This window comes from Penicillium digitatum, chromosome 4, assembly GCF_016767815.1.
Source record: "Penicillium digitatum chromosome 4, complete sequence".
Classification (NCBI taxonomy): Eukaryota; Fungi; Ascomycota; class Eurotiomycetes; order Eurotiales; family Aspergillaceae; genus Penicillium; species Penicillium digitatum.
Genome location: NC_089387.1, coordinates 325,296 through 352,764, shown reverse-complemented (window position 1 = coordinate 352,764; position 27,469 = coordinate 325,296). Strand labels below are relative to the sequence as shown.

General features: G+C 50.3%; 10 protein-coding genes across 10 annotated transcripts; 7 read left to right on the top strand and 3 right to left on the bottom strand.

The window, feature by feature from the left end:
- Positions 1-2,889: 2,889 nt before the first annotated feature.
- Pdw03_0118 (60S ribosomal uL3 domain-containing protein) lies at positions 2,890-5,800 on the top strand (the record flags this gene model as incomplete). The annotated part of the gene is made up of 6 exons (XM_014680561.2): positions 2,890-3,082; positions 3,142-3,428; positions 3,493-3,672; positions 3,727-3,819; positions 3,876-4,032; positions 4,098-5,800. 6 exons carry the CDS (start codon positions 2,890-2,892, stop codon positions 5,798-5,800), a joined length of 2,613 nt encoding a protein of 870 aa, XP_014536047.2.
- A 414-nt stretch (positions 5,801-6,214) lies between these two features.
- On the top strand, positions 6,215-8,012 carry Pdw03_0117 (Translation elongation/initiation factor/Ribosomal, beta-barrel; the record flags this gene model as incomplete). The annotated part of the gene is made up of 7 exons (XM_066099508.1): positions 6,215-6,222; positions 6,475-6,483; positions 6,558-6,589; positions 6,672-6,729; positions 6,795-6,951; positions 7,029-7,702; positions 7,757-8,012. 7 exons carry the CDS (start codon positions 6,215-6,217, stop codon positions 8,010-8,012), a joined length of 1,194 nt encoding a protein of 397 aa, XP_065957235.1.
- A 684-nt stretch (positions 8,013-8,696) lies between these two features.
- On the top strand, positions 8,697-9,335 carry Pdw03_0116 (ribosomal protein L3; the record flags this gene model as incomplete). The annotated part of the gene is made up of 2 exons (XM_014680562.1): positions 8,697-8,931; positions 9,058-9,335. 2 exons carry the CDS (start codon positions 8,697-8,699, stop codon positions 9,333-9,335), a joined length of 513 nt encoding a protein of 170 aa, XP_014536048.1.
- A 1,552-nt stretch (positions 9,336-10,887) lies between these two features.
- Positions 10,888-13,079, top strand: Pdw03_0115 (Beta-1,6 glucan synthetase (Kre6), putative; the record flags this gene model as incomplete). Its single annotated transcript, XM_014680563.1, has 5 exons — positions 10,888-11,528; positions 11,586-11,766; positions 11,822-11,923; positions 11,975-12,497; positions 12,556-13,079. The coding sequence occupies 5 exons, from the start codon at positions 10,888-10,890 to the stop codon at positions 13,077-13,079; spliced, it is 1,971 nt and encodes a 656-aa protein (XP_014536049.1).
- Positions 13,080-13,912: 833 nt separating this feature from the next.
- Pdw03_0114 (uncharacterized protein) lies at positions 13,913-14,994 on the top strand (the record flags this gene model as incomplete). Its single annotated transcript, XM_066099507.1, has 2 exons — positions 13,913-14,482; positions 14,608-14,994. 2 exons carry the CDS (start codon positions 13,913-13,915, stop codon positions 14,992-14,994), a joined length of 957 nt encoding a protein of 318 aa, XP_065957234.1.
- Positions 14,995-15,661: 667 nt separating this feature from the next.
- Positions 15,662-17,257, bottom strand: Pdw03_0113 (Pyruvate dehydrogenase kinase; the record flags this gene model as incomplete). Its single annotated transcript, XM_066099506.1, has 4 exons — positions 15,662-15,831; positions 15,899-16,880; positions 16,939-17,087; positions 17,146-17,257. The coding sequence occupies 4 exons, from the start codon at positions 17,255-17,257 to the stop codon at positions 15,662-15,664; spliced, it is 1,413 nt and encodes a 470-aa protein (XP_065957233.1).
- A 1,461-nt stretch (positions 17,258-18,718) lies between these two features.
- Positions 18,719-19,030, top strand: Pdw03_0112 (uncharacterized protein; the record flags this gene model as incomplete). The annotated part of the gene is made up of 1 exon (XM_014680566.1): positions 18,719-19,030. The coding sequence occupies one exon, from the start codon at positions 18,719-18,721 to the stop codon at positions 19,028-19,030; it is 312 nt and encodes a 103-aa protein (XP_014536052.1).
- A 927-nt stretch (positions 19,031-19,957) lies between these two features.
- Positions 19,958-21,832, bottom strand: Pdw03_0111 (Adenylosuccinate lyase Ade13, putative; the record flags this gene model as incomplete). Its single annotated transcript, XM_014680567.1, has 8 exons — positions 19,958-20,208; positions 20,266-20,330; positions 20,383-20,461; positions 20,511-20,583; positions 20,633-20,749; positions 20,804-21,531; positions 21,611-21,697; positions 21,781-21,832. The coding sequence occupies 8 exons, from the start codon at positions 21,830-21,832 to the stop codon at positions 19,958-19,960; spliced, it is 1,452 nt and encodes a 483-aa protein (XP_014536053.1).
- A 779-nt stretch (positions 21,833-22,611) lies between these two features.
- Pdw03_0110 (Exocyst complex protein exo70) lies at positions 22,612-24,609 on the bottom strand (the record flags this gene model as incomplete). The annotated part of the gene is made up of 3 exons (XM_014680568.1): positions 22,612-23,990; positions 24,046-24,263; positions 24,326-24,609. The coding sequence occupies 3 exons, from the start codon at positions 24,607-24,609 to the stop codon at positions 22,612-22,614; spliced, it is 1,881 nt and encodes a 626-aa protein (XP_014536054.1).
- A 332-nt stretch (positions 24,610-24,941) lies between these two features.
- Positions 24,942-27,326, top strand: Pdw03_0109 (Phospholipase A2 (PlaA), putative; the record flags this gene model as incomplete). Its single annotated transcript, XM_014680569.1, has 1 exon — positions 24,942-27,326. One exon carries the CDS (start codon positions 24,942-24,944, stop codon positions 27,324-27,326), a length of 2,385 nt encoding a protein of 794 aa, XP_014536055.1.
- Between the last annotated feature and the right edge of the window lie 143 nt (positions 27,327-27,469).

The following is a 27,469-nucleotide window of genomic DNA, read 5'->3' as shown; positions in this document are numbered from 1 at the left end:
GATTTTGATCTTTTTCGAAGTCACCCAAATCGAACATCTGTGTCCCAACTGGACTGGGCTTCAATCCCTGCACTTTGCACCATCAAGTCTTGGCAAGACAAGACTTGAAACTTTTATGGTTTCTTTTTTTTGGGGGGCTTTGATCTGCCTTGCTTTTTTGATTTATTTTACTCATCCTATAATCAGGCGAGTATCAGTAATGAGGTGTATGATGTCCATCGCGGGCAAAGGGTAGGGAGTCTACTCCGTGCCGTAGGGCCCTACAGGCCAGCCACGTTCGAGAAGAACTCGATTTGACTCGAAAAACAATCTGCGCATGGCATTGCCTGACCATTCTTTCCAACTGGTCAACTCAAATGTGCCAGTGATTCCTGCAATGTCAAAGTCTAGCCTTAATTCCCTGGCCCACATTCCCCCTGCCTCGATTCTAACTCTGGAATCATGTCGCACGGTCATACCCACCGCCTCGGAGCATGGCATCTGCAAAATCCCGTCGCAGGGGGTTGGTTCTAACTATTTATTTATGGTCTCAGGAGAAATGATGGGCGTTCTCCACAGTGGACGTAATGATGGGACCGCAGTGCAGAGGCATGCGCGCGGCTGATCTGTCGCTGATCGGGCTATTGCTGTGACTCCCGGGGTGCTTTTGCTTTTGACAAACTTCTGAAATTTGTAGTTGCAGCGAAGTTGTTCCTCACTTTTTCATTTTTGTAAAATCAATGTCTTCTGTACTGATTGATCCACGCTCAGCGAGGACACCCTTCCCATCCAAGACAGATAATGAAAGGAAAAGGAAAAAAAGGCTAAAAGGCCAAACTATGTCAATTAGCGCGATCAATAGGGGTTTGACTCGGTCGGCAAGTTAAGATAACAAGCGGCTGAATAACCTACAAAATCTCTTGGAACCATAGAAATAAGACAGTTGTCGACTGAGGCTGTTTGAAAAACCCCCTCTCTGTTTCACACCCAACGGCAGAGACGGCGGCTCGGCTAGCAAACCCTGAAGGAAAATTGAGGCGTACCCACGCACAAGTGGAGCCCTATCATTGGGAGAAAATATAAGGTACACATGAGCTCGTGGCCACGTAGGTCGTATTCCAAGTTACCGTATACTGCGTAATTATTTTTGTAAGTAGGGAGACGGTATGTGAGCACTCCGCAGGGGCTGCAATGACGGAAATGAAATTGCGTTCTCACGGTTGTCATATCCGGGAGTTTCCCGAGGTCCACTGAAAATGTAATCAAGATCATCGCACCCACAGGTATGCACCAGCCACAAGCACAGAGCCATCTTGCCTGTGGCTAGGGAAATTTTAAAATGAAATAACCTGTGGGCACCTGGGCACTTGGGCACGCTAATCCGCTTAAAGCGGGTACAACAATGACGGAAGGGGCGAATATGCAAGTCGAGGTACCCTGCATGGTACTTTGGTACTTTACCACACAAATTCATGGACTTTAAGAGTCAAGGGGGGTACTACTTGCAATTGTATACATTGCGTTATATAGTCCGGAGAAAAAAATGGATGGGGGAAAAAAGGAGAGGGGACACAGGGTCACTCGACAGCTGCATCCTGCACAGTTCCGGGTTTGGTCTGTCTGTGCTGGTCTTGCAGCCAATTGACGTAGGTACATTATGATATCTATATATTATATAAACACAGATAGGTCAACGAAAATAGCAAGAAGACTACGGAGTAGATAAAGAAAACCACGTAGATTAATTATTCCCGGAGGTGGTCTCCGTTCCCATTTGACGGAAGATTAAGTACGGACAGACCCTAAAAGTGCTGGGCAAAAGGGGGGGGGAACAGGGATCTGAGAAAGCCAATGCGGCTGCACGGCCCTGTGGGCTAAATAGCACCACGGAGCACAGTTGCACTAACGCACCTTAGAGGCAACCACGGGGGGAGTCCCCACTCGGCGTCCTTTGCCGAGGGTTTGAGGGTTTGTGTGTTCGTGTTAGAAGGGAGATTTGGGATTGTGGAATTCTTAAAGCAGCACAGAAGTTACATTCGGATGAATTCTGACACTTAGACAACATAGAAGCTATGGATAGTGTGAAGAATTCCAAAATGTTTGGTTTGTTTAATTCTTTCATGAGATCATGGGTGGGGTTCGAAGATACCTAGGTCAAGTCCGAAAAAAGAAAAAGAGAAAAAGAAAAGAAGCGAAAAAGGAAAAAAAAGAAGAGAAAAAAATAAAAAAGGTCAGAAAAAGTCAGAAAAAGACAAAACGGAAAAGAAAATTATTAAAAATAAAAATAAAACGAGCATAACCGCCTCCAGATCTTTCTCCACAACGCTAAGCCGTTCCTGAGTGTCAGCTTGGATTAGATAATCAGTCGTGACGGACGGGAGCTACCTAACCACTAGCGTATCTTGGCGAATTTCACCTTTCCTGCCAGCCCCTCGACTCTTCCCTCTCTCTTCCCCTTAGGCTTTCGGATCACCTTCAATTCTGACTTCCCCTTTCCCCACCGTATCGCCTTGTATCTTCGCCTATTTCTCCAAGATTTTATTTCTTCTCTTCTACCTTCGCGCGTCAAGCTCTACATACCCGAGATTGTGTCACTGCCATCTCGCGCCACTCATTTATCTTCGGGACAGCGCCAAGATCTAGTCGATTTTGGAAAACTGCCGTCACTACTGGATAGTGTCGCGTGAGAGACCTTTACTTCTTTCGCGTCCGGTCCCTCTTTTTCCTCTTTTTTCGCTCGTGCACATCAGAGATTGCGCCTCAGGATTGGCGTGCGACATTACAAGAGTACACTTGATCAGTGTCTAGTAGTGGTGTAAAGTTGGACTGCATCATCGTGTCGCCATACTACTCCGAGAGTTCGATCGCGACGCAGTTCAACGCAAATCACATTCACGATTCTCGGGAACAATGTCTCATACTCAGCCATCACCCACCGCAGGCGTGGCTCCTCACCATGCGGCAGCGCATCTCGCAGCGCATGCGCAGGCGCAGGCCAATGGTCATATGTCAGCAATTCCTGTTCAAGGTCAAAAGGGCGTTCCTTCTCTCACCACGGCACAGAAGATCGCCACACTCAACGAACAAGTCTGGCTTCAGATAGGTAAGGATTGCCCGGTAATGTACTTGAATTAGTCAATGCTGACAGTGTTTCGTTTTTAGGAAGCTTGACCGAATTGATGGGCGACCTCGAAGGTGCGATGAACGCCTATGAGCAGGCCCTGCGTCACAACCAGTGGTCTATCTCAGCCATGAATGCCATTTCCTGCATTCTTAGAACAAAGGAGCAGTTCCCAAAAGCAATTGAGTACTTGCAAAATATTTTGAAGTTGGATCCGAGTAATGGAGAGACTTGGGGCAGCTTGGGCCACTGCCACCTCATGATGGATAATTTGCAAGAGGCATACACCTCATACCAGCAAGCCCTTTACCACTTGCGAGACCCCAAGGTAAGCGAATTTCCCTCACATCCTTCTTAAAGCATTAGTCGCTGATTCCAATCCCCCTTATTAGGAGCCCAAGCTGTGGTATGGAATCGGTATCTTGTATGATCGCTATGGTTCTCTGGATCATGCGGAAGAGGCTTTCTCGCAAGTGATGCGCATGGCACCTGATTTCGAGAAGGCCAATGAGATCTACTTCCGCCTGGGAATCATATACAAGCAGCAGCAGAAGTTCAACCAGAGTTTGGAGGTTTGTGAAATCCCTCGGCCTTGAGTCTCGAGAGCCGTGACTAATTTATTTCAGTGCTTTAAATACATTGTTAGCGACCCCCCACGCCCTCTGACCGAAGAAGACATCTGGTTCCAGATTGGCCATGTTCACGAGCAGCAGAAAGACGTAAGTCGTGCTTGCATTTACTCTTGGTTCTTACCTTGTGCTCATGGATCACTTAGTTTGAATCTGCTCAATCCGCTTACCAGCGTGTCCTTGAACGGGATCCAAACCACGCCAAAGTCCTCCAGCAACTTGGATGGCTCTACCACCAGCAGAGCAATGCCTTCCAAAGCCAGGAGAAGGCCATTCAGTTTTTGGAAAAGTCGGTCAATGCTGGTAAGCACACTTTCAATCCCCCATCCGGATTTCTTGCATCGAAACTAACCATTTTTTTTTTCAAGACAACAATGACGCTCAAAGCTGGTATCTCCTCGGTCGTTGCTACATGTCCATGGCGAAATATCCCAAGGCTTATGAAGCCTATCAGCAAGCCGTCTATCGCGATGGCCGCAACCCTACCTTCTGGTGCTCTATTGGTGTTCTTTACTACCAGATCAACCAATACCGCGATGCTCTCGACGCCTACTCTCGTGCGATCCGCCTGAACCCTTACATTTCGGAGGTTTGGTATGACCTAGGTACTTTGTACGAGTCATGTAACAACCAGATTGCCGATGCCCTGGATGCCTACGGACGCGCCGCAGATCTTGACCCGAGCAACGTCCACATCAAGGCTCGTCTGCAGCTGCTCCAAAGTCAGTTATCTGCTGGCACGGCTGGACAGCAACCACCCACTGCTCCAGCGCCTCAGCCGCAGGATGTACATCCTCAGGCTTATCAAGCACCAGGCGTTGGTGCACCTCCTGCTCCCCAGTGGGGAGCCCCAGCCCCCATTGGCCCCCCTTCACAAGCTCCTGCTCCCCCGAGGCAGATTCCTGACTGGAACCGTGGTATTAACGAGCTACAATCTCAAAACCAAGCTCCCCCGTCTAACGGTCTTGACCAGCGCGACGCCCGGATCCCCGGTGCTCCCGCTCAAAGCCCTCGACAGGAGCCTGGTCGGGCGTTCCCGGATCCCCGTGGCACGGCTCGGTCGCCAAAGATGGGTGATCCCAATGCTTACCCGCCGCCTCATACCCTACCTCAACTTGGAAATGCTCCTGGTCCAGGCCACGAGCGCGCTCCTAGTGGCGGCAATGCCTTCAATGCCCCACGAGGTACTTTGCCGAGTGGTCTGTCCGTTGCTCCTCCTGGCCCCCCTGGACCTCCTGGGCCCAATGGCGGTGCTCCTCCCCCTCCTTATCAGAATCGTCCTTTCAGTCCTGCTCCTGAAATCCGCCCTATTCGCGACGAGCGTCCCTCTTCGCCAGGGTCGGGATATCCTCTCCAACAATTTCACCCAGGTCCTACACTCCCCCCACAGGTTCCAGGCGGTAACTCCATCGCCACCGGTGCTCCGGCCCCTGCTTCAGCTGCTACTGCTGCTGAGGCTGCCGCCCGTGATCGCGAAGATCGTCCCCCATCTGCAATGAAGCGCGGCCGCGAATGGGAGGCCGAGGCTGGTCCAGTCAAGAAGCATGCAAATGAGGAAAGTCGCGCTCGTTTGGATGACCAGAACAACCGCCGCCCGAGCCCACCTGCTCGTTTGCCTTCTCCTGGTGAAATGCAACGACGAAACTCCTCAGAGGCTCGCCGCGAAGACGCCCGTCGTGCCAATGAGAACTATCACCCCTCAGATGCCGCTCACCACCCCCCTACTCTGCCTTCAATCCAAGACATGCCTGCCCGGCCTTCTGCTGGCCCTAGTCTTCCCCCGATGGCTGAGACCTCTGCAAGCGCATCCAACGCTCCCCCCTCTGGACCTCCTCCTTCCGCCAACACCCCGGTCAAGGAAGAAGTTCCTCGCTCCGAGGCTCCCCCGGCTCACGAGCCCCCCGCGCGCAAGATGGATGTGGATGAAGACTACGATGACGAAGTTGAGGAAGAGAAGAAGGCTGCTGCTGCTTCCAAGGGCAGCCCCAACGGCAGCACTGCTGGCAACCCCGCTAATGGCGCTGGCAATGCCCGTGCCAGTACTCCATCGAAGGCCGAGCCCACAGCATAAAAAGTCTTTCTTTTCCCGATCAGACAAGTTTGATCTGGTCAAACCTGGCAAATCCTATATCTCTCGCTTCCTTCCTCCTCCCTGTCCTTTCTATCTTTCAGTGTGTGTGATGTACGGTATGAATGTGCGAGCTACGACGACTACCTAGTTTTAAGTGCGTGCGCTGAAAACTCGTCTTGTCTGTTAGTTCTCTTTTTTTATGATTTCCTATTCTCCTTTCACTGTGAATTCTTTTTTTTAAATGGTGCAATAGGCATCCTTGAAGCAAATCATTTGTTTGATACTCCGGAAATTGGTAGAGTAACTTCATAACATTGCCTTTTTTTTCGTAAAGTTGTATCACTGTCTTAATAATTACTGCTAGTCTGTAGTATTCTGTATTGTATTTCGGTCTATATTTCATTCCAGCCCACAATGTGGATGTCCTGAAACCATATTGCTGGCCGTTTGCCTTGGCAGCAGGAAGACCCATAAAAAATCATCTCAGGCCCGGAAAATCTGGACGACACGTGACAAGACGAGGGCTGAGTTGGATAATTTGGGTTATTGTGGGGTGCCTCAGGCTTGCACACGCCAAGCGTCTCGCTTAGGTTAGCCCACACACCAAAGCGTGCAAAATCAACTTGAACATTTCCAGATCGTCCTCCCACCACCTCGACGACTAACGATAACAGGGTCAAGATGTAAGTGTATCCCGATTGAAGGATCATATACAATCGCTATTGAATACAATTGCTGATCTGCTTTCGCTATTTAGGAGTCACCGGAAGTTCGAAGCGCCTCGTCACGGTTCGTGATTACCTTTTTCCTCGATATCGAAATTTCGAAATACCGCCTCTGTGTGTTTGCAATATACTGATTATATCTTCAGGCTCCCTTGCCTACCTCCCGCGCAAGCGCGCTGCCCGTCACCGTGGTAAGGTCAAGAGGTCAGTACTTTCTGAATGAGTTCGTGATTTGTGGATTTGTGTGCTCAGACTTTTTTTTGCGACAGCTTCCCCAAGGATGACGCCAAGAAGCCCGTCCACCTTACTGCCTCTATGGGCTACAAGGCTGGTATGACCACCGTCGTCCGTGACCTTGACCGTCCTGGTGCCAAGATGCACAAGAAGGAGATTGTCGAGGCCGTCACCGTCATCGAGACTCCTCCTGTACGTTTTCCCCGTTGTGTGCTAAAATGAAGGAAAGGAGGGAGTAGCGACCAGGCCCTAACATCTTTTCTTTCCAGCTCGTTGCCGTCGGTGTCGTCGGTTACATCGAGACTCCCCGTGGTCTCCGCTCTCTCACCACCGTCTGGGCTGAGCACCTGAGCGATGAGGTCAAGCGTCGCTTCTACAAGAACTGGTACAAGTCCAAGAAGAAGGCCTTCACCAAGTACGCCAAGTCCCACGCCGAGAGCTCCGGTGCCTCCATCACCCGTGAGCTTGAGCGCATCCAGAAGTACTGCACTGTCGTCCGTGTGCTCGCCCACACCCAGATTCGCCAGACTCCTATCAAGCAGAAGAAGGCCCACCTTATGGAGATCCAGGTCAACGGTGGCTCCGTCTCCGACAAGGTCGAATTCGCCCGCAACCTCTTCGAGAAGACCATCGACATCGATTCCATCTTCGAGAAGGACGAGATGATTGATGTCATCGCCGTCACCAAGGGTCACGGTTTCTCCGGTGTTACCTCCCGTTGGGGTACCACCAAGCTGCCCCGCAAGACTCACAAGGGTCTGCGCAAGGTCGCCTGTATTGGTGCTTGGCACCCTAACCACGTCCAGTGGACTGTTGCCCGTGCCGGTCAAGACGGATACCACCACCGTACCTCTTGCAACCACAAGATCTTCCGCATTGGAAAGGGCTCTGATGAGGGTAACGCCTCCACCGAGTTCGACATCTCCAAGAAGCAGATCACCCCGTATGTTCCTCCTTGATTTTTTCGGTGCTTGATTAATTTCTAACTTTGCTCTAGCATGGGTGGCTTCGTCCACTACGGTGAGGTCAAGAACGACTTCGTCATGGTCAAGGGCTCCGTTCCCGGTGTCAAGAAGCGTGTTATGACTCTGCGCAAGACTCTGTACCCCCAGACTTCCCGCAGGGCCACTGAGAAGGTCGAGCTCAAGTGGATCGATACCTCCTCCAAGTTCGGTCACGGTGCTTTCCAGACCTTCGAGGAGAAGAAGGCCTTCATGGGTACCCTCAAGAAGGACCTTGTGGAGTCTGTTTAAGATGTTTAAGCCTATGGTTGGTGGCAGTGCAACGTTTCATATTCAATAAAAAAGCGAATATCCTTCACGATTTGCATGTAGCTGTATACCGTCTAAAAATTTAAAATTATATCCAACATGTATTCGTCTAGGAGAACTTCCTGCAATCAATTTTTATCCGTTTCTCAACTTGTTTCTTGTGTTTACCAATCGTTCCCCAACACTTCAAAATATATATATCTCTGGTTTGGGTGTATTGCACATGCACCCGAAATGCTAAACTTCATTTTTTCCTTCCTTGACTCCTCCTAATTCTTAATTTCTCTATGGCTCTAGCTACATTCTCAAAACCCCTTCAAAATTTTGATTTGGCCCAAAAAACCATCTGCCCATCTTAGCAGGCCGGGGGTGAACAAAATGTGCCAGCCCAAGGTCCATTGCGTCATTCCACACTTTTTCCTGCCAGCCCCAGCAAGAAAACGGACTTTGCCAATCTCATCTTTTTCTCCAGGATCGAAATTTCAAAGCAAATATTCTCCACCTCAACACCGTCTCCTACACTGTCAACACTATCAAACGAGCCCAAGAACCTACACCTCAAACACAGAGCACCAAACCAGCCTCTTCCCCGCAACCTCAAGACCACAACCGCAAATAAGATCTTCCCTCTCCATTCAGTCCCCCTTCTCAACTTCAACACAGACTATGTCCTCTGACGACGCCTACATGTCCTTCCTGGACAAAGCCAATGCAGATGTGAGCGGCAGCGCCCCGCAGAAAGGGTCCGGCACCGTCAAAACCGAGACCGTGCACAGCTCCCTGTCAGTCCCAAAGCCGCTGCAGTCCGTCGAAGCATACTACATCTCCGATACAGACGAGCCCTTCGAGCCCGTGGCATTGAAATGGGATGGCGCTGCCGAGGGAGCGTGGCCTAGTGCTGGTATGTCCTCATCCTGATCCATTTCCACCCCCTAGCTCCGCATCCTCCTTCATGGATCTGCTCCCTTGAACCCCCCAAGATAAAACATTGTAAAACCGCCCTGCTAACCCATCCCCTTCACTGCAGACCAGCTCTCCTCCCTGATATCCCCAGATACCGACCTGTCCCAGTCCATCTCCATCCTATCCCCCTCTTCCTTCGACCCGAAGAATCAATACTCCGCCGCCCTAGATGCTATCCGCGCCGCGGCTGTCGAGAAGGATTCTGGTGCCGATCAGTCGGCTGTCGGGCTGAAGGTCTACCGTGTTGAACAAACTAGCACCAAGATCGAGTACTGGGTCCTGGCGCTCCATGCGCCTCAGAGCCGTCTTGTCGGTTTGCGCGCCAAGGCCGTTGAGTCTTAGGTGTTCTAGTTGTTTGTATCCATAATGAGGTCTTGGGAGGTAGTTTAGGATATAGGCTTAGTTTAGCTGTTTGATGTGTCACTGTTCATTCTACGAAAACATGATATTGATACTCTATGAGAAAGCGTCAAGGTATATCGGCACGAATTTCTTTTTTGCCTTGGGGGTTTTTTTTTCAAATTCATTACATTGGTATGGAATGTATAATCAGAGGCTTCATCGCAATATGTCCTTGGTATAAGGTGGTCTTGACTACTTTTGGTTCGGAATTTGTCGCATTCTCAAGCCCTGATGTTTGAGGTTTGGCAGAACGCGTGTCAATGGCTGTGCAAAACAGGTTCAATTGGGGGACTAGCCTTGAATAGAACAAAGCTGTCGCAATCACTTTTCTCTCTCTCACCATTGAGCTCGTGATTGCTCGTTTAAAAAAAAAAAGAATCGTCAGCCGTATTTGCGGCTTTTGTGACGTCTTTTGGTTATATCTCACTAGACATCTTATTTTCACAGATGTTTTGTCCTCGTCAATTTAATAGAAAGCCAGCTGGAAAATGTGGAAAGAGATTTAATTTGTGAATTGGACTTTTCTGTGTAAAACCTTGGTTTACATGTATATCTCCATGTTCGATGTTGCGCTGGTAGAATGGGGTCTCGGGCCGTGTTTCTCAATCTTCCCGACTGATTCGCCCTTCTCTTCAACAGCTCCCCCCCGTATATCCACACAGAGCAACCTCTAACTGCTAATATTGCTTCATCTGAATCTCCCCAGGTTTGTGGCCATGTCGATCCCCAAATTCCGGCCAGCATTCAGGGCATGCCATTCCTCGGGCCCTGGGAACAACGGGAATGCCGCACACCCTAGAATAGCCCTACGTAGGGCGTGATAGCCAGGACAGAGCCTCAAAACCACCAGTCGACTTCAATAAATTGAACCAGGCAGTCGATGATACACCAGGTATGGCTCTAGGTCTATGAGCCGAGTGTTGAACAATACTCTACTATCATCCACAGTACATCCCAAATACTCTGGGGGAGAAAACCATAGACATACCACTGGTTGCCCCCTTGGATTTCTGTCATTCCTGTCTCCTCGTGAGCCCAAACAAGATCCCTCGGGCCATCTAGGCTCTTCTTTTCTTCCGTGGTTTTGGCATTTTTTCTCCATTTAGACTCTGTTTGTCTCTTTAATCGTGTCGGCGACGGACATTCGATGCTGTGCGACCTGCCGTGTCCGTTCTTTCGCTAAACATCGCACTCATCAACTGTGCAGTCTACCGACTTAGTTCCTCAGTACTTACCGTTTAGCTGTATAGCAAAATCGTTGCGTGAGGAACCGGAGGAAGAAGAAGAAGAAGAAGAAGAAGAAGAAGAAGAAAAAGAAGAAAAAGAAGCAAGACAGCTCTTCGTCACACCAACCTGGCCCACGAATTGTATCTACGACTGATGCAAAAGAGCTATTATTGCGGCTACGATTGAAGGTAGAGAGCAAGGTCTCGCTAGCACAGAGCGAAGGAGCGTGTCGGAATTATCCAGGAACCAGAGGATCACCAGAAAAATGTCGGACCACAGCTCTGATAGCTCGGAAGGAAAGGTTACGCCTCATATCCGACTCAACTCGGGGCGGCAGGATCCTTTCCTCCAGACCAGTGAAGGCTACGCGCCTCTCACATCGCGGACATTTCCCCGACCCTTGACGCCACAGGGCCCCGAAACGCTCACAGCAGCGGGCGCTCTAGGGATGGCAGTGTCACCATACCGCACATCAAACGTCCCCGAGTCCTCGGAATTTCTCTTGCCCCCAAAGTTGAGACCTACGCAGGGACAAGGTGTGAGCAAGACTGATCGCCCCCGGTCTCCTGACCGGTGGTCTGCGGCTCGCTCGAGTACCAGCTCTATCAGTCGTGAGAGCACTTTCCCTTTGGATCCGTTCCACGATTCGAGGGCACCCTCGAACGCTGGTAGTGAGGAGCGTGACGTCAATACACAGACCGTGTCAGGGAAGTTCAACATAATGCCTACTGATGGGCTGCTGTTGTTCCCCGAGGACGTGGAGAAGGATGATTACTTGCATAATCCGGACCCAGCAGACAAGGACCGAGACTGTGACATCTGGAATCAACGAGGTATTTTGAATGTCGGTGGCTTGGCTGTCTTCACGATTGGCCTTCTGGTGCTTTTCATTGGTTACCCTCTCATGTAAGAAGTTATTGGCTTAGTTGACAATCGCGCTCCTTAGCTAACCACTAATCGCAGAACTTGGCTGGCCGGCTTCACAAAACATCATGATGGTCTATGCCACCCGGAAGACACGTTGTGTTTGGATGTTGGGGAGCGCCCATTGTTGGAAAACTTGCGCATGGGCTTGATTGACCCAGACACGCCGAAAGAGGCATACACCAAGAAAAATGTTAACGGAAAGGAGATGAAGCTGGTGGTAAGTTGTTTGAAAGGGAAATATCTACGACAATCGACTGAATTTTTGATTGCAGTTCTCCGACGAGTTTAACATGCCCGGTCGAACGTTCTTCGAGGATGATGACCCGTTCTTCCAAGCCGTCGATCTTTGGTACGGAGTAACACAGGACAAAGAGGTTAGTTTCAACAGAATTGAAAATCACCGCTCAAGTGCTAACACTGTCTAGTGGTATGATCCTGACGCAGTAACCACGGCAGAAGGCACCCTTCAGCTTCGATTTGATCATTTCGAAAACCACGGTCTCGAGTACCGATCTGGCATGGTACAGAGTTGGAACAAGCTCTGCTTTAAGGGGGGCCGTCTCGAAGCTAGCATGTCCCTCCCTGGGGATGGACACATCCAAGGGTTCTGGCCCGGATTTTGGGCCATGGGAAATTTGGCTCGTCCCGGCTATGCTGCAACCACTGATGGTTTGTGGCCATACAGCTACCATGATGGCTGCGATGCTGGCATCACCCCGAACCAGAGTTCTCCTGATGGTATCAACTGGCTGCCTGGTATGCGGCTACCTGGATGTGCCTGTCCTGGCTCTGACCACCCGACGCCTGGTATTGCGCGCAGTGCTCCTGAAATCGATGTGATTGAAGGCAGCACTGCCCCACTGTACGGTGACAGCGGTCCATTTGTCGGCAGTGCGTCGCAGAGTCTGCAGACTGCACCCTTCGACCTGTGGTATATGCCCGACTATGGTGAGTATTTCTCGATCTTTTCACTCTGCCATAAATCCACTCACCAAAAAAACACCAGACTTTGCCGCCGTTTACGACCCACGCGTCACCCAAATCAACGCCTACCGAGGCGGTGTCTACCAACAAGCTATGTCGGGCCTAACCAATCTAAACCACCGCTGGTACAACGGCACCGAATACCAAACTTACTCCTTCGAGTACACACCCGGTGCAGAAGGCGAAGTGACCTGGTTTGTCGGCGCCGAAAAGACTTGGACTCTGGACGGTCGCGCCATCGGCCCAAACGGCAATATTGGACAGCGCATGATTCCACTCGAGCCCATGGCGCTGATTATGAACATGGGTATGGCGGACAACTTCGCGCCGCAGAACAAGAGCATCATTGATTTCATGCCTGCTATCCTGCGCTTCGACTACGTCCGCATCTACCAGGACCCCGATGACGAGAGCGTTACTTGTGACCCACCGGGTTATGAGACGACTAGCTATATTGAACAACATCGCAAGGCGTACGATAATGCAAACTTTACGACTTGGTATGTTTATATCGCTGGTTTTATCTTCTTGTTCATGCTTTACTAACGATTGATCTTTCAGGGACGACGCCGGTTATCAATGGCCAAAAAATTCTTACATGCACGACTGTCCAGCTAAATAAACCTCATTTCCTCTTTCCCACATGATCTCCCGAGCTGTTGGTCGTTTAGCGGCATTTTTTCCTGGCGTTATTGGGTTTTTGACATCGCACTATATTTACTTCCGTCACTCATCACTGATTCAATCAAATCATTCAGCTCTTTTCACATCTTCCTTGCAGAGCCCATCTAAGATTTTGCTTAAAAGAGCACTACATTGGACGAATCACCATCTCCCGAATAGTGATGCTAGTTATCCACTAAGCCTAATTGGGGGGGGGACAACCCCGGCTATTTGAACAAATTGCCATTTTGTGTCATCACCGCCTGCTTTATCTGGCCACAATACGGGGGACCCACACCAATAGGGAACGAGGTTATCGCGTCAACAAGCTGAATCGTCTATATCTTAACTTCGATCTGAAGTGCCGTCAACATGTATGTTTGAACCTCCTTATTGAGGCAAAATTCCACCGCTGTCAACCCCCCTCCAGGCGATGACCAGTCTCTCTTGCGTTTACCGCCAACGTCTCTTTACCATCCACTGACACTGGCTATAGATAAATCCCGGGGTCATAGATTCAGATATGCATGGAATATTCTATCGATCACAGACGTGAAGCAAAGTCTACCACAGAGATCTTTCATTACTCCCACTCTCACTAGTCATTGGTTGCGCTTCGCCATCTAATCCCCGACTCTGCACCACTTAAAGATCCCGTCTCGGTCTGCTCTTCACTTGCCGCTGACTTAAACCTACTTCATCTCATTATTTTCAAAATGTCTGGCCAACACATACACGTCATCTCAGACACTGATACTGAATCTGAATCTGATGGCGGCATGCAACTCGACGACCTGGACCGCGTCGACGGCATACCAATGTACGACATCAGTGAACTTCCAAACGTGGATGGTATGCCAATGACCCGCCACCAATCAGACGATGATGTTTGGGGCGTGAACACGTCAAATGGATCAGACACGGGCATGTATCCCTCTTCCCTTCCTCGTTGTCAAGTCCAATTACGACTTATCTCTGTCTTTCCCGAACCTCATGAATCCTTGCTTGTGTGCACCTATTACACCTCAATAACCAGTCTCCACAATATGATACAACCACGTTCCAGCCTACAAACTAACCTCCAAAAAGGAAGATTTAATGGCCGCGCCCAAAACCCCCTCACAGCATCGTACAACCGGGCCGGCCCAAACGGCATAACAGAGCCCCAAACCGCCTTCGAAAAGGATGCCCGCACGCGCTCGCATCTCCGCGACGAAAAACATGCAGCACTGGCCGTCCTCATGGACAGTGAGCTGCTAGTTACATATGCGCTTGCCTCACGAGAAGTACGTCACTACCTAACGACCAAACTACCCCTGCCCTTGACTTCAACCCCACTCCCAGCTCCAGGTCCCATCCCTATTCCGGCTACATTCGCAGTCACGATCAAACCCAAACTAACACTGCCAAGACAATTCCTCAAACCCGCCGGCGGTTTCTGACAAAATATCTCGCACCAAACGACCCGGAAAAAGCAGAAGAGCTCTACGACCCGCGGTTCCATATCGCGCCCGATGGAAAGGGCGGGGAAGGGTCGCTTATTCGTGGTCGATATCGGGAGGTTATTGGGGATATTAATGATCATAACTGGCATAAGCCGGCGCATTTGAGGGCGATGGATGCGAAGAAAGCTAAGGGTGGTGGTTCGCGCTCTGTTGAGGCTTCGGGGTCTTATTCGGGTGCGAATTTGCCGAGGAGGGTTTCTGAAGGTGTCAGAGAGGGAGGGGCTTCATTGGCGGGGAGGAGTTCCGGGAGGGGTCCGGGTCGGGGAGTGGAGGATGAGGATGAGGATCTATGAGTTGTGAAATGACGCGAGTGGTTCTTAGCGTGCTACTTCTTGCATGGTCTTCTAAGGCTTTTTGAGACATTGAATTTCATTGTAGCGGATGCTTGACCACACTATTAGAGACAGAAATGATACTATAATGTTTGTATTCGCTAAAATCGATTAAATTTAAATAATTATACAGAGACTCCAGATCAGTGACAGAACCACCAGCTCAGAGAGGAAGAGGAAGAGAACAAAAGAAAGAGAAAAGGGGTATCATCGAGATCCAGAAAAGAGAATAGCTTCTCTGGTGGTTTGTTAATGTTCGTTCTCTCCCTCTGTCCATCTATTGAGATATTACCCGAGAGTCTTAGGCAAAGCAGGGGCACTGTGGTGCGCCTTGCGAACTCATCTTCGTATGCTGGTGAAGCAGCTGACCGCAGATGCAGCAGCTATCCAAATGGGAGGAACAGATTAAACAAGCAAGAGACCAGACGGGAGATATGGAAGAGCCAGTTATAAGACGGAGATTAGCCAAGACCAAAGCCAAGGCTAAGCCAAAGCCCGTCTTACATCTCTTCCTCGTCTCTCCTCCGCTTCTCCGAGTGGAACAGACTCTCCATGTCTCCTACTTGTTTACGCTCCGAAACCTCTCGGCTGAGCATGCGAGCGTAGTGGGCCTGGGCATTCATCAGTGTCAGTCCTCGAGACGGCGTGGGTTTGTATTCCGGATCATTGTAAATTGGGTGCAGGCGATGCGAAGTGGTGATCCGGATCCGACCGTCTCTCGTGACGGGTGATTGTCATTGCAGGGGTTCTGAGCTGGAAGAGAGGCGGTTAAGATGGAGGTAGACGTCGGTTCCGTAGCTGCGGGGGTCAATTAGTGAGGGTTTGACAAAAAGTGAAAGCAGAGAAAGAACACACCCCTCCATACTGATCAATTTCAAATCACCGCCAAAGTACCGTGCGTAGAGTCGGCTTATTGGTAGGCCATATCCAAATCCAGCCATTGGCGCTTTGAAGTCACTCTTATCAAAATCAGGTTCCAGGTTGGGCGTTTTCTCCACGGTAGTGTACATGTAGGTCCATACAAGGGGGATCGACGACCGAGGAATACCTCCGCCCTCGTCGGAAATTTTGATCGTGATGTCCTCTTTGCCTTCGGCAACGATGACCTTGGTCACGGGGAATTCATCCTTATCGGTACCGTGATGTTCAACGACCGCCCGAAGCGAGTTCTTGAGGGTTTCGAAGAGCATGTGTGATAGGTGCCCGGGAACATACATAAAGTTCAAGTCCTCCTTGCAGACCAGCTGCACCTTAGGCGACTCGAAGAGACCGTAGTAGTCCTCGCAGACAAAGCGGGCGTTTTCAATGGCCTCGAGCGCGATGTCGCGAACATTGGTCTTGGTACAAATTATTCCGACATAGTTGGGGTGTTTGACATGCGTTTGTTCCGTGAGTGCGATGTGTTGGCCAATTAGCATTCGTATACCAATTCTTGACATGTAAAACCGGTCGAGGAAGGACTGAATCGTGGAGTCGATCTGCATGCGCTGCCGCGCACGTTTCCATTCCAGAATGCCTTGCGCGACAGTGGTCACGACTCCGTCGTGACGTCGCTTGATCTGTTGGAGGGTCTTGGCAAACCGTTGGTTGTAGTCGTTGAGTTCCGGAGGCCAGTCCCCACAGCCTTCCGCAGCAAAAAAGTACCGTCGGCCTGCCGCGGCGTGCGCTTTTGCAACACCATTTCCATTGGTTGCGGTCACGGATGACCGGTACTGTCCTTCACGCACGCTGGGATTTTGAGTTGTCTCGGAGAGGATTTTCGAAGGGCCACCGTTTATCCGGCCTGGTCGCAAAAGGCGTGCTTTCACTTCTTGAGTCAGAGTGGGCCGAGGCAGAGCAGTGATTTCCTAGTATTCGGGTCAGTACATGGATCCGAAATTAATTGCCAATGGATGAGTCACATACCTCAAATGACTGCGCATACCAATCCTGGACTTTTTTGATCGATGGCATCTCACTCAGCCCATCTGGCAGCTCACCCAGATCCTGCACGCGATGTGCGAGACGAATTGGGAGCTCCTCGGAGAGAAATTGAGAGGCGCGGAACAGTGTACCTAAATGAGAGTTAGACCTTTACTGGGATACAGTGCCAAATCAGTTCGTAGTTCATACCTGTTGAGGGACGGTCACCGAATTGGACCATCTGCCTCAATGAGACACCTGTTGCGGGGAAGCTGGCATAGTGTCTGATGGTTTCCATCAGCCTTTCTGAAGGCTTCCACATGGTGGATATCTATTGGCCAAATGGCCTTGTAGGATATGGATGTTCAGAAAGAGTGTTTTCTGGAGAGAAGTGTCAAGGAGAAAGAGTAGTGCGAGTCATCGGAACGTTTTCACTGCCGAGGTTGAGTGGTCCCCTCCGCTTGCGCTCTCCGGGAGCCGGATGAAGATCACACGACTGGAAATAAGCAACGTATGATTTACAGAGCGATTTATTTGAGTGAATTTACTTAATGTCTCTTTCTTCTAATCGAACCTTCTAACAGAGAGGGGTATAATAATCCCTAAGGTACAACATATACAACTCCGTTCACCCGCAACGTTCAAGTTGACCTATGACATAACGTTGTGGCCTAAGGCACCCAAGTCACATGCGAGATATCAGATGGATGTTTCGAGGATATACATGTGAGCCAAGTACATCCCCAGCATATTTCTTAGGTGTCCTTTCTAGTTTAGCATACCGAATCACTGCTACCTTGTCCATAGGTCTGGCAATAAATCTACAAATCCCTTACCCGTGATATTCAATCGAATCATTTCGGTCTGGGCCAGGAACACCAACTGAGTCATTGTCACGCAAGAAGAGTAGAATGAGAACAATGGGAGAATTTAGGCTAATCAGATGTACAACATGGTGTACGAGACTCTATACTTGACATGGCCCGGTCTTATGTACCATGCGATAACTATGCTGATTTTCCCTCTCAAAGGCCTTTTGGTTGCTTTTATAGAAAAGTATATAGATTGTACCTTGAATTGGTAGATCGGATTTACAACATAACTATGTAACTATGCACCATATGACTCAGTCTATGTTATATAGTACCGTGCATACACAATCTGTTGGTACTTTTGTTAATTTTCCCCCATAATACCCCCCCTTTTTTAGCCTTTCAATAGCCATCGCTAAAGAAAATGACAGTCGTTGAGTGCCGCGTCTATCTCGCATTTCCCGGCGCCATCACTCTTTGTTCACCTTGATTGAACGATCATTCAGCTCCTCAGCTTGGAGAATCTTCGTTTAACATCCTACATACGTTATATCCCACAGAGAAGAAAGAAAAGAGAGAGAAAAAGCCATAAGATGATGATGCAACGGGCCACGTTCCCACCGCTACCCATTCGCCCGTTCAAAAGATCCGCTTTCTGGAGACTCAATATTCCCTTTTTGAGCTCTTGCGGTTGTCTAGCAATTATTGTCTCTGACTGGCTATTCTTCGGCCCCTCCTCCTTTTTTGTGTGCGTTGGCAGAATAAACCAATCTCCCTGAAGGAAAAAAAAGAAAAAAATCCCCCCCATCAATTGTGCCCTAAAAACCAGTCAAACTTCAAATCTTTCTTCTCTCCAATTCCTTGACAACCAGTGCACCGGTGATGATACTTTAACCCTCTCCCGGCATAGACATTGGGAGAGACCCGTCACCCCCTCCGAAAAATATACCCTCCGGTATCTATCCACACAAATGTCTCGCCGTCGAATATCCCACAGCGAAATGAACGCGGCCACCGCCTACCCCTTCATGCAGTCCAACGGTCAATCTGACGGCCAACACAACGGTCAATCAAACGGCCAACCCCCTCGCCGAGGTCCCATCGAAGGTCCCAATGGCCGTCGCCTCATCCGTCGCGTCACATGGCGCTCCTCCACATACAAGCTCATGGCCACCCTATGGGTGCTTGCCGTCCTCTATATCGTCTGGCTAGTCCGCGACCTCTTCTTACCCTCCGAATCCGAATCAAAACCAACCCCTCCCGTTCAACCCGAACAAAATTAAAGGCGTCGTGTGTGTGGGGGGACGGATTGCGTTTTGGATTGGGTGTTTTCTTTCCCGGAGTGGGGGGTTTATCCTTTGCGGGCGTTTGCGCGACCAAATCGGCTTCTTTTTGCTTCTGTGGATATTCGGGTCTGAGAAGGGTAGAGGTCTTGGGCATGGATGCATTGCGCTTAGGGGGAACACGGGTTTTGGCCTCCCCCGTGAGAGATTGCGCCGAGGAGAACACATCCACATGGCGGGCTTCAATTACCCTCGGTGGCTCCGGAGATACTCCGGGTTGTTCCACGGTAAGGGCGCCGCCGGGCAGTTCGGAGTGACATTATGCTGTCAGCTTTGTGACGTGCTGGAGTGGATTTGACGTTGTCGGTCTCGACGGACTATATCTGCTGTTCGGCACTCAATTGACCCAAAACCCAAACAGCTGTGTTTTTTCCCCCTCCCCTTCATTCTTTTTATTCGCATTACTTTCTTCATGATTGCATGTTCACAGCGTTCTATTGCATCTAGTTATGATTTCCATGCAGGCTGATAGCCGGAGCATTTCCATCTTCTCTCTTATTCATGTTTGGGCGGTTCAATTGCCAGGGGGGTTTTTTTTTTTTTGCAGCAAAATCTTTGAATTTCCTACATCATTTCCCCTTTCTAGAATGATGTTTTTTTTCTCATCATTCAAAGTGTGACACTCAAACATTGACCCTTCTCCTAAGCCCCTCGAAGATTTGCGCGGGGCATCGGGGAAGCAGGGAAGTGGGGTGGGAATTTTCCCTCTGGAGATATCCACAAGTGGAACGTCATGCCTTGCATTTCAATTTGTATACACATTCCCTTCTCTTTTCAGATATAGGAAATTCCCATATCTGCCCATCTCCATCTTTGGATATAACCTTTCACTAATAGATGCACAGAATACGATTGTACTAAGGTACCTTAAACATACAGGGCAGAGGTCTCGCCCTTGGCAATGGTGCTCGCGTAGGGCTTGATGGCGGCGGCCACCTCGGTGCTGGTGAACTTCTCGACCTGCTGAGGGGCACGACCGACGAATGTGCTGGCGTCCAGAAGAGTGTCCAGCTGGGGGATGATGGGGGTGAAAAAGGCGGTGCGGCGGATACGCTCGATCAGGTCGTTATCCTTACCCTGCTTCTTGACGTTGTCGGCGGCTTGGTGGGAGAGGACACCTGGGTAAATTAGAGTTTTGGTTCGGATGGGAAGATTTGAGGGGCACAGAAACTTACGGATCTCCTCGTGGGCGTCTTGGCGGGAGAGACCCTTGGCGACACAGGCCATGATAATGTTCTCGCTGTGATATGGGGTTAGTGATATTCCGTTAGGTTTGTTGAGCGTATACTCACGTGGCCATGAAGGGGAGCTCGTCGTTGACGCGGCGCTTGATGACCTCGGGGTAGACAACAAAGCCGGAGGAGACGTTGTCTAGTGGTGGTCAGCTATAATCCAAGCTTTTAGTGATTCCAAAACTCACTCAGAAGGATGAGACATGCGTCAGCAGTCAGGTACAGCTCCGGGATGCTGATCCGGCGGATGGCACTGTCATCCTAGTAAAAGTTAATCAGATGTTCTCAATGAACCCAGGGGTATACTCACGAGAGAGCGCTCGAACCACTGAGCGGAGTAGGTATCCAAGCAGTCCTTGGGGAGGTTCTGCAGGTGGCGTCCGAGAGAGCACAGACGCTCCGAGCGCATGGGGTTGCGCTTGTAGGCCTAGGGATTATCAGCCAGCAGGTTCCAAAGAACACAACGGTCAAGCGAACTCACCATGGCACTGCTGCCAATCTGGTCTTTCTCGAAAGGCTCCTCAACCTCCTTGAGCATGGCGAGGTGACGAATGTCAATGCCAATGCGCTCGCAGGTAGCACCGAAAGAACCAAGAGCGTTGGCGACGTCAACATCGATCTTACGCGAGTATGTCTGGCTGGAGATGATGAAAGCGGAGCTGAAGCCAGCCTTCTCAGTAACAAGCTCATCCAGGCTCTCGACCTTGGCGTGGTCGCCGTTGAAAATCTGCAGGAAAGAGGCTTGAGTACCGGTGGTACCCTTGACACCACGGAAACGCAGGTCATCACGGGCACGCTCGAGGTTGCGCAGGTCCATGAGCAGATCCTGGATCCAGAGACAGGCACGCTTGCCAACGGTTACCAGCTGGGCGGGCTGACCGTGAGTGAAGCCCAGGCAAGGAAGGTCCTTGTACTGCTGAGCGAACTGGGACAGCTTGTCGATGACAACAGCCAGCTTGGGGATGAGGATGTCGAGACCGTCGCGGAGCAGGATCAGATCGGCGTTGTCAGTGCAGTAGCACGAGGTGGCACCCCAGTGAATGATACCGGCGGCGGCGGGGGCAACCAGGCCAAAGGCGTGGACGTGGGCCATGACATCGTGTCTGCGGCGCTTCTCCTCCTCGGCGGCAACGGCGAACTCGTCATCCTGGATAATCTCGTGGGCCTTCATCTGCTCGATAGCCTCGGCGGTGATAGGAAGTCCGAGCTCTGTGGCCATGATTCAGTCAATTTGGATGATCTTGCTTCAACTACCTCCGACCTCGGTTGAGGCTCCACCTTCCCGTACCTTTTTGAGCCTCCGCGAGCCAGGTCCAAAGCTGCCTCCATGTGGAGAAGCGCTTCCGGGGAGAGAAGAGATACTTCATCTCATTGCCTGATCAATTGAGTTTGATTAATTCCAAAATATCAATTTCCGGGGTTACCCCTCCATGGGAGGGGCAGTTGGGATCAACTTACTCGCATAGCGCGAATTGAGGGGGGTCTGGTAGATATCGTTACTTCCGGACATTTTGTCGGTGTTAAGTTGAGACGCTCAAACGAAGGATTGAGCAACAGGATGGAGAATAAGACAAGGCAGCAGGGAATTTTGCTGAAGTCCGATTTTGGCGGGGCTTATCAGTCACGTTATCGGAGATGATCCATTTCTCACATGATACCAGATATTCCTTAATCGGGTAACATAATCGCAAAGTAGACTACGCACTGCACTGGATTTGTCTCAATTCATGAAGACTCACTAGTTACCTCATAGAAGCTTTTCGCAAGCCAACGAGCGAAACTGTGGATCTAATCAGAAGAGAAGAACTGAAATGGGGATTGGAATGAAAATGAAATGGACGGGTGAGATGTGATTTTGTTCTGGTTCTCAAACCTCGGGTTTGCCAAGAAAAGGTGGATGATTCTATTACCCTCTTCAAAACCAGTCCATGCTGCATCTGAGGCGATGAATCTTGACCCGTCGGGCAGAAGTAAAAACCGGACGATCACCCTTGTTAAAACGAGAAAGTCAAATCCGAAGAGAAGAATTGAGACAGGAATTGGAAGGAAAACAGTCGGATGAACGGGGTCCTAGGGTGTAGTAAATCAACCAGGCCTTACGCGCAAGGGTCACTAACCCACATGAACCAATAAGAAACCTCGAAACAAACAAAACATTAGGTATATTGACGTTTAAATGGCGGGCAATGAGCCACCTGGGGAAAAAAGATGTAGTGGTTGCATGCATTATTATGGTATTAGCTGGTATAAGGGACAGTCCTCCGCGATTGCAATCTTCGCTAAGGAAACTCAAGACAACTGCGCCAGCTGTACTGATAGGCTTGCCTTGTCGTACTTGATGTATTTGCCACGGCCTTTATCGATCTCCACATATCGATCGTAAAAGCGCGCATACAAGGGCTCGAGAACAGTCTGCAACTCACGAGTCAGCGCAGTGCGCACCTCGCGCTCCATGTGAAGGGTTTTGTGTCGAGACACCATATCATCGAAGCCTGCGTTGAACGCTTTGAACTTGTCCTTAATCGCATCTTTATCCTTGGACGACAGAGCCTTAACGATAGCGCTTGAATCGACGCTGCCACTAGAATTGCGCTGCGCCCCACGAGAGGTATATTGCACATCAAGAAGATACTGGGATATTTCCTTCCATGCATCGAGATAGGTAGATGCCGCACGCTTGCGGAAAGTGTCGATCCGGGCGATACTGTCGGGGGTACCCAAATAACGTGCCAGCTCGGAGCTCTGTCGGATCGACCGGTCGACCACGCAGAACACGTTGGACAAGAATACACCAAGCGCTGCCTTCGATCGATGGAAAGCCCGACCTCGAGCTTCCAGGGAGGTCATCAAGGCTTCGATCATATCTAGAATGAAATGCGACAAAAGTGTGCCACTGTCTGGACCTACATCCAGAGGAGCCGAGCCGGCGGCGTTGGACTTGGCACGCCAGTTTCCATCTCCCAGAGAAGTTAGGATAGAAGCCAAAGGACCCGAGTATCCTGTTAAAGTGGCCAATGAGCTCATCACTTCCTCCACAAGAGGCACTGACGCACCGTCCGGTGAGAGTGGCGCGGTAGCAGCTTTGCGCTTCGTTTCCTCGAGTAGTTCGGAAAGTGACGACTTTGCAGTCTCGCGTACAGGCCGAAGTGCTTCTATCAAGAGGCTCTTCAGTTCCGCGGCCTTGGAATCAATCCGATAGGACATTGCAGTCACAATTTCGATGATCTCAAAAGCCAAGAAACAGTCCGTCATCAGATTGGCCTTTATGTACTGGTTGAGCTCACGGAGCGTTTTGGAGTATTCGCCCATAGCTGGGTAGAAGGTAGCCTGCAACGCCAGACCCTGCTGATCTCCGGTGAAAATCTGCACGATAATACCGTGCTCAGCATTTACGAAAGCCTCCAGCGCATTGGAATAGACACCAATACCATTTGTACCCTGTCTGTAAGGGCCATCGGTAGGTCGCCGTTTGACGGTATTGAGGGATGCAATGGCAAGATTTTGCAAGCTCGATGCAATGTATGGCCCTCGTACTTCCCCATACACCTTCAACGCGGGGTTATCACCATTGCCGCGCTGAGATCCATGGATGAATGCGGAGCTGACCGCAGAGCACAAGGGCGTCATATGGGAGATAGTTTCTTCGGGCAAGGATGGAAAGGGGAGATCTAGTTATGTCGGGCATCAGTTTTGTTCTAGCTCGTTTGGTCATGATGCGCGTACCTTTGGTCAGATAGTGTAGGGGCTCAACCGGAGTGGCATGCTGGCTCAGTTCTCCCCTTAGCAGTTCTTGAAGTTTTGTGCTTCCGGTGTTTAGGAGAGAATTAAAGTCGGTGATCGCATTCTGATTTGATCGTAGATTTGTTGTGTTGAGGTCGACCAGCGCCTTTTCAACACGTTTCATCGCCGACAAATACTGGGTGAGGCCGGAGCTCTGTGGTCTGAAGAACGATCAGCAAATGACTCGGGGCAGCATATCGAGAGAGAGTATAAAGGCGCATACCCTGCGCGAATGATGCCATCTTCTCGGTTCTTTGCATCGAGAGGCTGGCGGAGGCGATCGATGGCGTCGTTGATCTTGTCGATGTTGCTATTGGTGATTTGAAGGGATTGGGTGTTACTATAGATGGGACCAATGGCTTCTTTGACAACTTTTCCTCCTGTCTCCAGGCGTACCATGGAGCCTTGAATCTTCTTCGTGAGTCGGTTGAGTTTCTCGAGGTTGGCATACAGGACCTCGACTTCCGCGCTCTCCTCGGCGTAGGCAGTATTCCTTGGCGCCACCATGGTTAGTTGTGAAATGCAATGCAGGCAAAATCAATTCAAAGAAATCATATCAGTAATCATCCGGAGCCCTCATGTCCTTTGAGAGCAAATGGATTGATTGCATTGATTGTCCCCTCCAAGCTCCATCCAGTGATAAGGTCCGCAACGCTAGTCCCAAAGAAGCTAGAAGCACATCCCGACAGTATCACGTGGTTGTAGTCACGTGTGTGTACGACGTCATGCACCGGGGGCTGTGGCCTCCAAGAGAAGGCCGGGCAGGGGTTTGAAAGTCCTTCAATAGATCCCACTAGATGCAGCGGGCCTCTTACTTTTCTCGAAGCTTCCCGCCTAAAATGGGCGCTGCCAGGGTCACTCGTCTGTGGACGGTACCCCCCGTTGCGCTAGCTGCATACACTGCAAGGGAATGGTCTCAACCCAGACAATTTAGAGCTCAATTCACTACTTCTCGAACACTACGCAACAATGATTCAGAGTCTAGCAATTCAAATACGAGCTCAGATAGAATTGGTGAGGAGGGCAAGGATGAGAGATCCATCTGGGACAAAATCGGCCAAAAGCTCGATGAGGTTAAACAAACTGTTGGCTCCGGCGATTGGGTAGACGTGGGTAGTCTTACAGACTATATTATCCCAGACTGGACGCGATTTTTACCAGCTACTGTCCAAAAGCTGCAGCGAGAGCTTTCCTTGTCACCAGGCTCCCTGGCAGACGATATCTGGAAGGAGGCGCAGGACCCTAACATCAATCCAGAAATACTCCGCGACGCCGAGGTACGAGTAGGTGGGGACCTCTGCGACGAAGAGCGGGCATTTAGACAGCATCGACAACAGAAGGTTGTCAAAGCACTGTCATCCTACCTCAACATACCGGAGGAGGATATCCACCCCGAAGATGTACCAGTCATTGCGATGTGTGGCTCAGGAGGTGGTCTGCGCGCTCTAGTTGCAGGCACCGGATCTTACCTGGCTGCACAGGAAGCAGGGCTGTGGGACTGTATAACCTACACAGCCGGTGTCAGTGGCAGTTGCTGGCTGCAGACCCTGTATCATTCGTCCGTTGCGCAGCAAGACTTTGAGAAGCTTGTCGACCATTTAAAGAATCGTCTTGGTGTTCATATTGCATTCCCGCCGGCAGCTCTCGATCTCCTCACTACTGCGCCGACAAACAAGTACCTTCTCAGTGGTTTTGTGGAAAAGCTTAAAGGCGACCCTGGAGCGGACTTTGGATTGGTAGATATTTACGGAATGCTGCTTGCAGCGAGACTCTTGGTCCCGCGAGGAGAACTCGGAGTCTCCGATGTGGATTTCAAGTTGTCGAACCAGCGAGCCAATTTGATAAATGGGGCGCATCCGCTACCCATCTACACGGCGGTGCGACATGAGATTCCTGTCGAAGCCATCGACCACCCAAACGAAAAAACCAAGAAGCATCCAACGCCCGAAGATTTGGTGAAAGAGGCACGGAAAGAAGCATGGTTCCAGTGGTTTGAGTTCACTCCCTACGAATTCTTCTGTGAAGAACTCAATGCCGGTATTCCCACCTGGGCTTTGGGACGTCACTTCAACGCAGGTCGCTCTGAGGTTTCTGCTGAAAACCTCCCCCTCCCGGAGATGAGAATTACTGGGCTCATGGGTGTTTGGGGTAGCGCTTTCTGCGCGACTTTGTCTCACTATTACAAGGAGGTCCGGCCTGTGATCAGAGGCTTGGCTGGATTTGGTGGAATCGACTCTCTCATCCAAGGCAAGAACCAAGATTTGATCAAGGTGCATCCCATCGACCCTGCGGGTATACCCAACTACGTTATGGGCATGAAAGACCAGCTGCCCAACTCCTGTCCAGAGTCGATTTTTCGAAACGAGCACTTGCGTCTTATGGATGCGGGAATGAGCAACAATCTGCCAATCTACCCACTCATTCGACCTGGGCGTGATGTTGACGTGATCATCGCATTTGATGCATCTGCAGACGTTAAACAGGAGAACTGGCTTTCTGTGGTCGATGGATACGCCAAACAACGTGGTATTAAGGGTTGGCCTATCGGTACCGGATGGCCTAAAATTTCGAGCCTCAAGGATACTGAAAATGCCCTCCGCGAGCCAGAGAATATCACCAAGGAGCAAATAACAGAGAAACTTACCAACGCCAAGAATCAGTTTGGAACCCAGCCCGCTAATCAAAAGCCCACATCTAGCACAGACCTGGGCTATTGCAATGTTTGGGTCGGCACCACGGAAGAGCGAACCTCGAACAACAAGCCTCCACCATCCAAACGCCTATTTGATACTTCCCACAGTGAAGATCATTCCGAGTCCGACTTCCACCTGATGCGACCAGATGCCGGAATCGCGGTTATCTACTTCCCTTTGATTCCCAATCCTTCCGCACCACAGATCCCTCCCAAAGCCAAAACTCGTTCGCGCGTGGCTGCTCAGTCCATGCGACAGGATAGCTCTCAAACCAAGGACCCGGAATTGCCCCTCGCTCCACAACCCAACTCGATCGACCCTGCCGTTGATGATTTCCTGTCCACTTGGAACTTCATCTACACGCCCGAGCAAATTGATTCCGTCATTGGTCTTGCGAAGGCAAACTTCTCCGAGGGCGAAGAACAGACTCGCCGTGTTGTCCGTGCTGTCTATGAGCGCAAGAAATCCGATCGACTGCAGAAGGAGGCGGCAGAGATTCGGAAGAAGATGGAAGGCTTTGTGCCTCTGTGATTCTGGGCTCTTTTATCCCAGTCAGCTGTCGCCGGACCAAACTTGATTCTGGTTGAAGCTGTGTTTGATACCACGCCGTGAATATAGATGGTGCTCTTTGAAATGTTTTAATTCGCATGCTCCTATCATTTCTCTCATTTTCC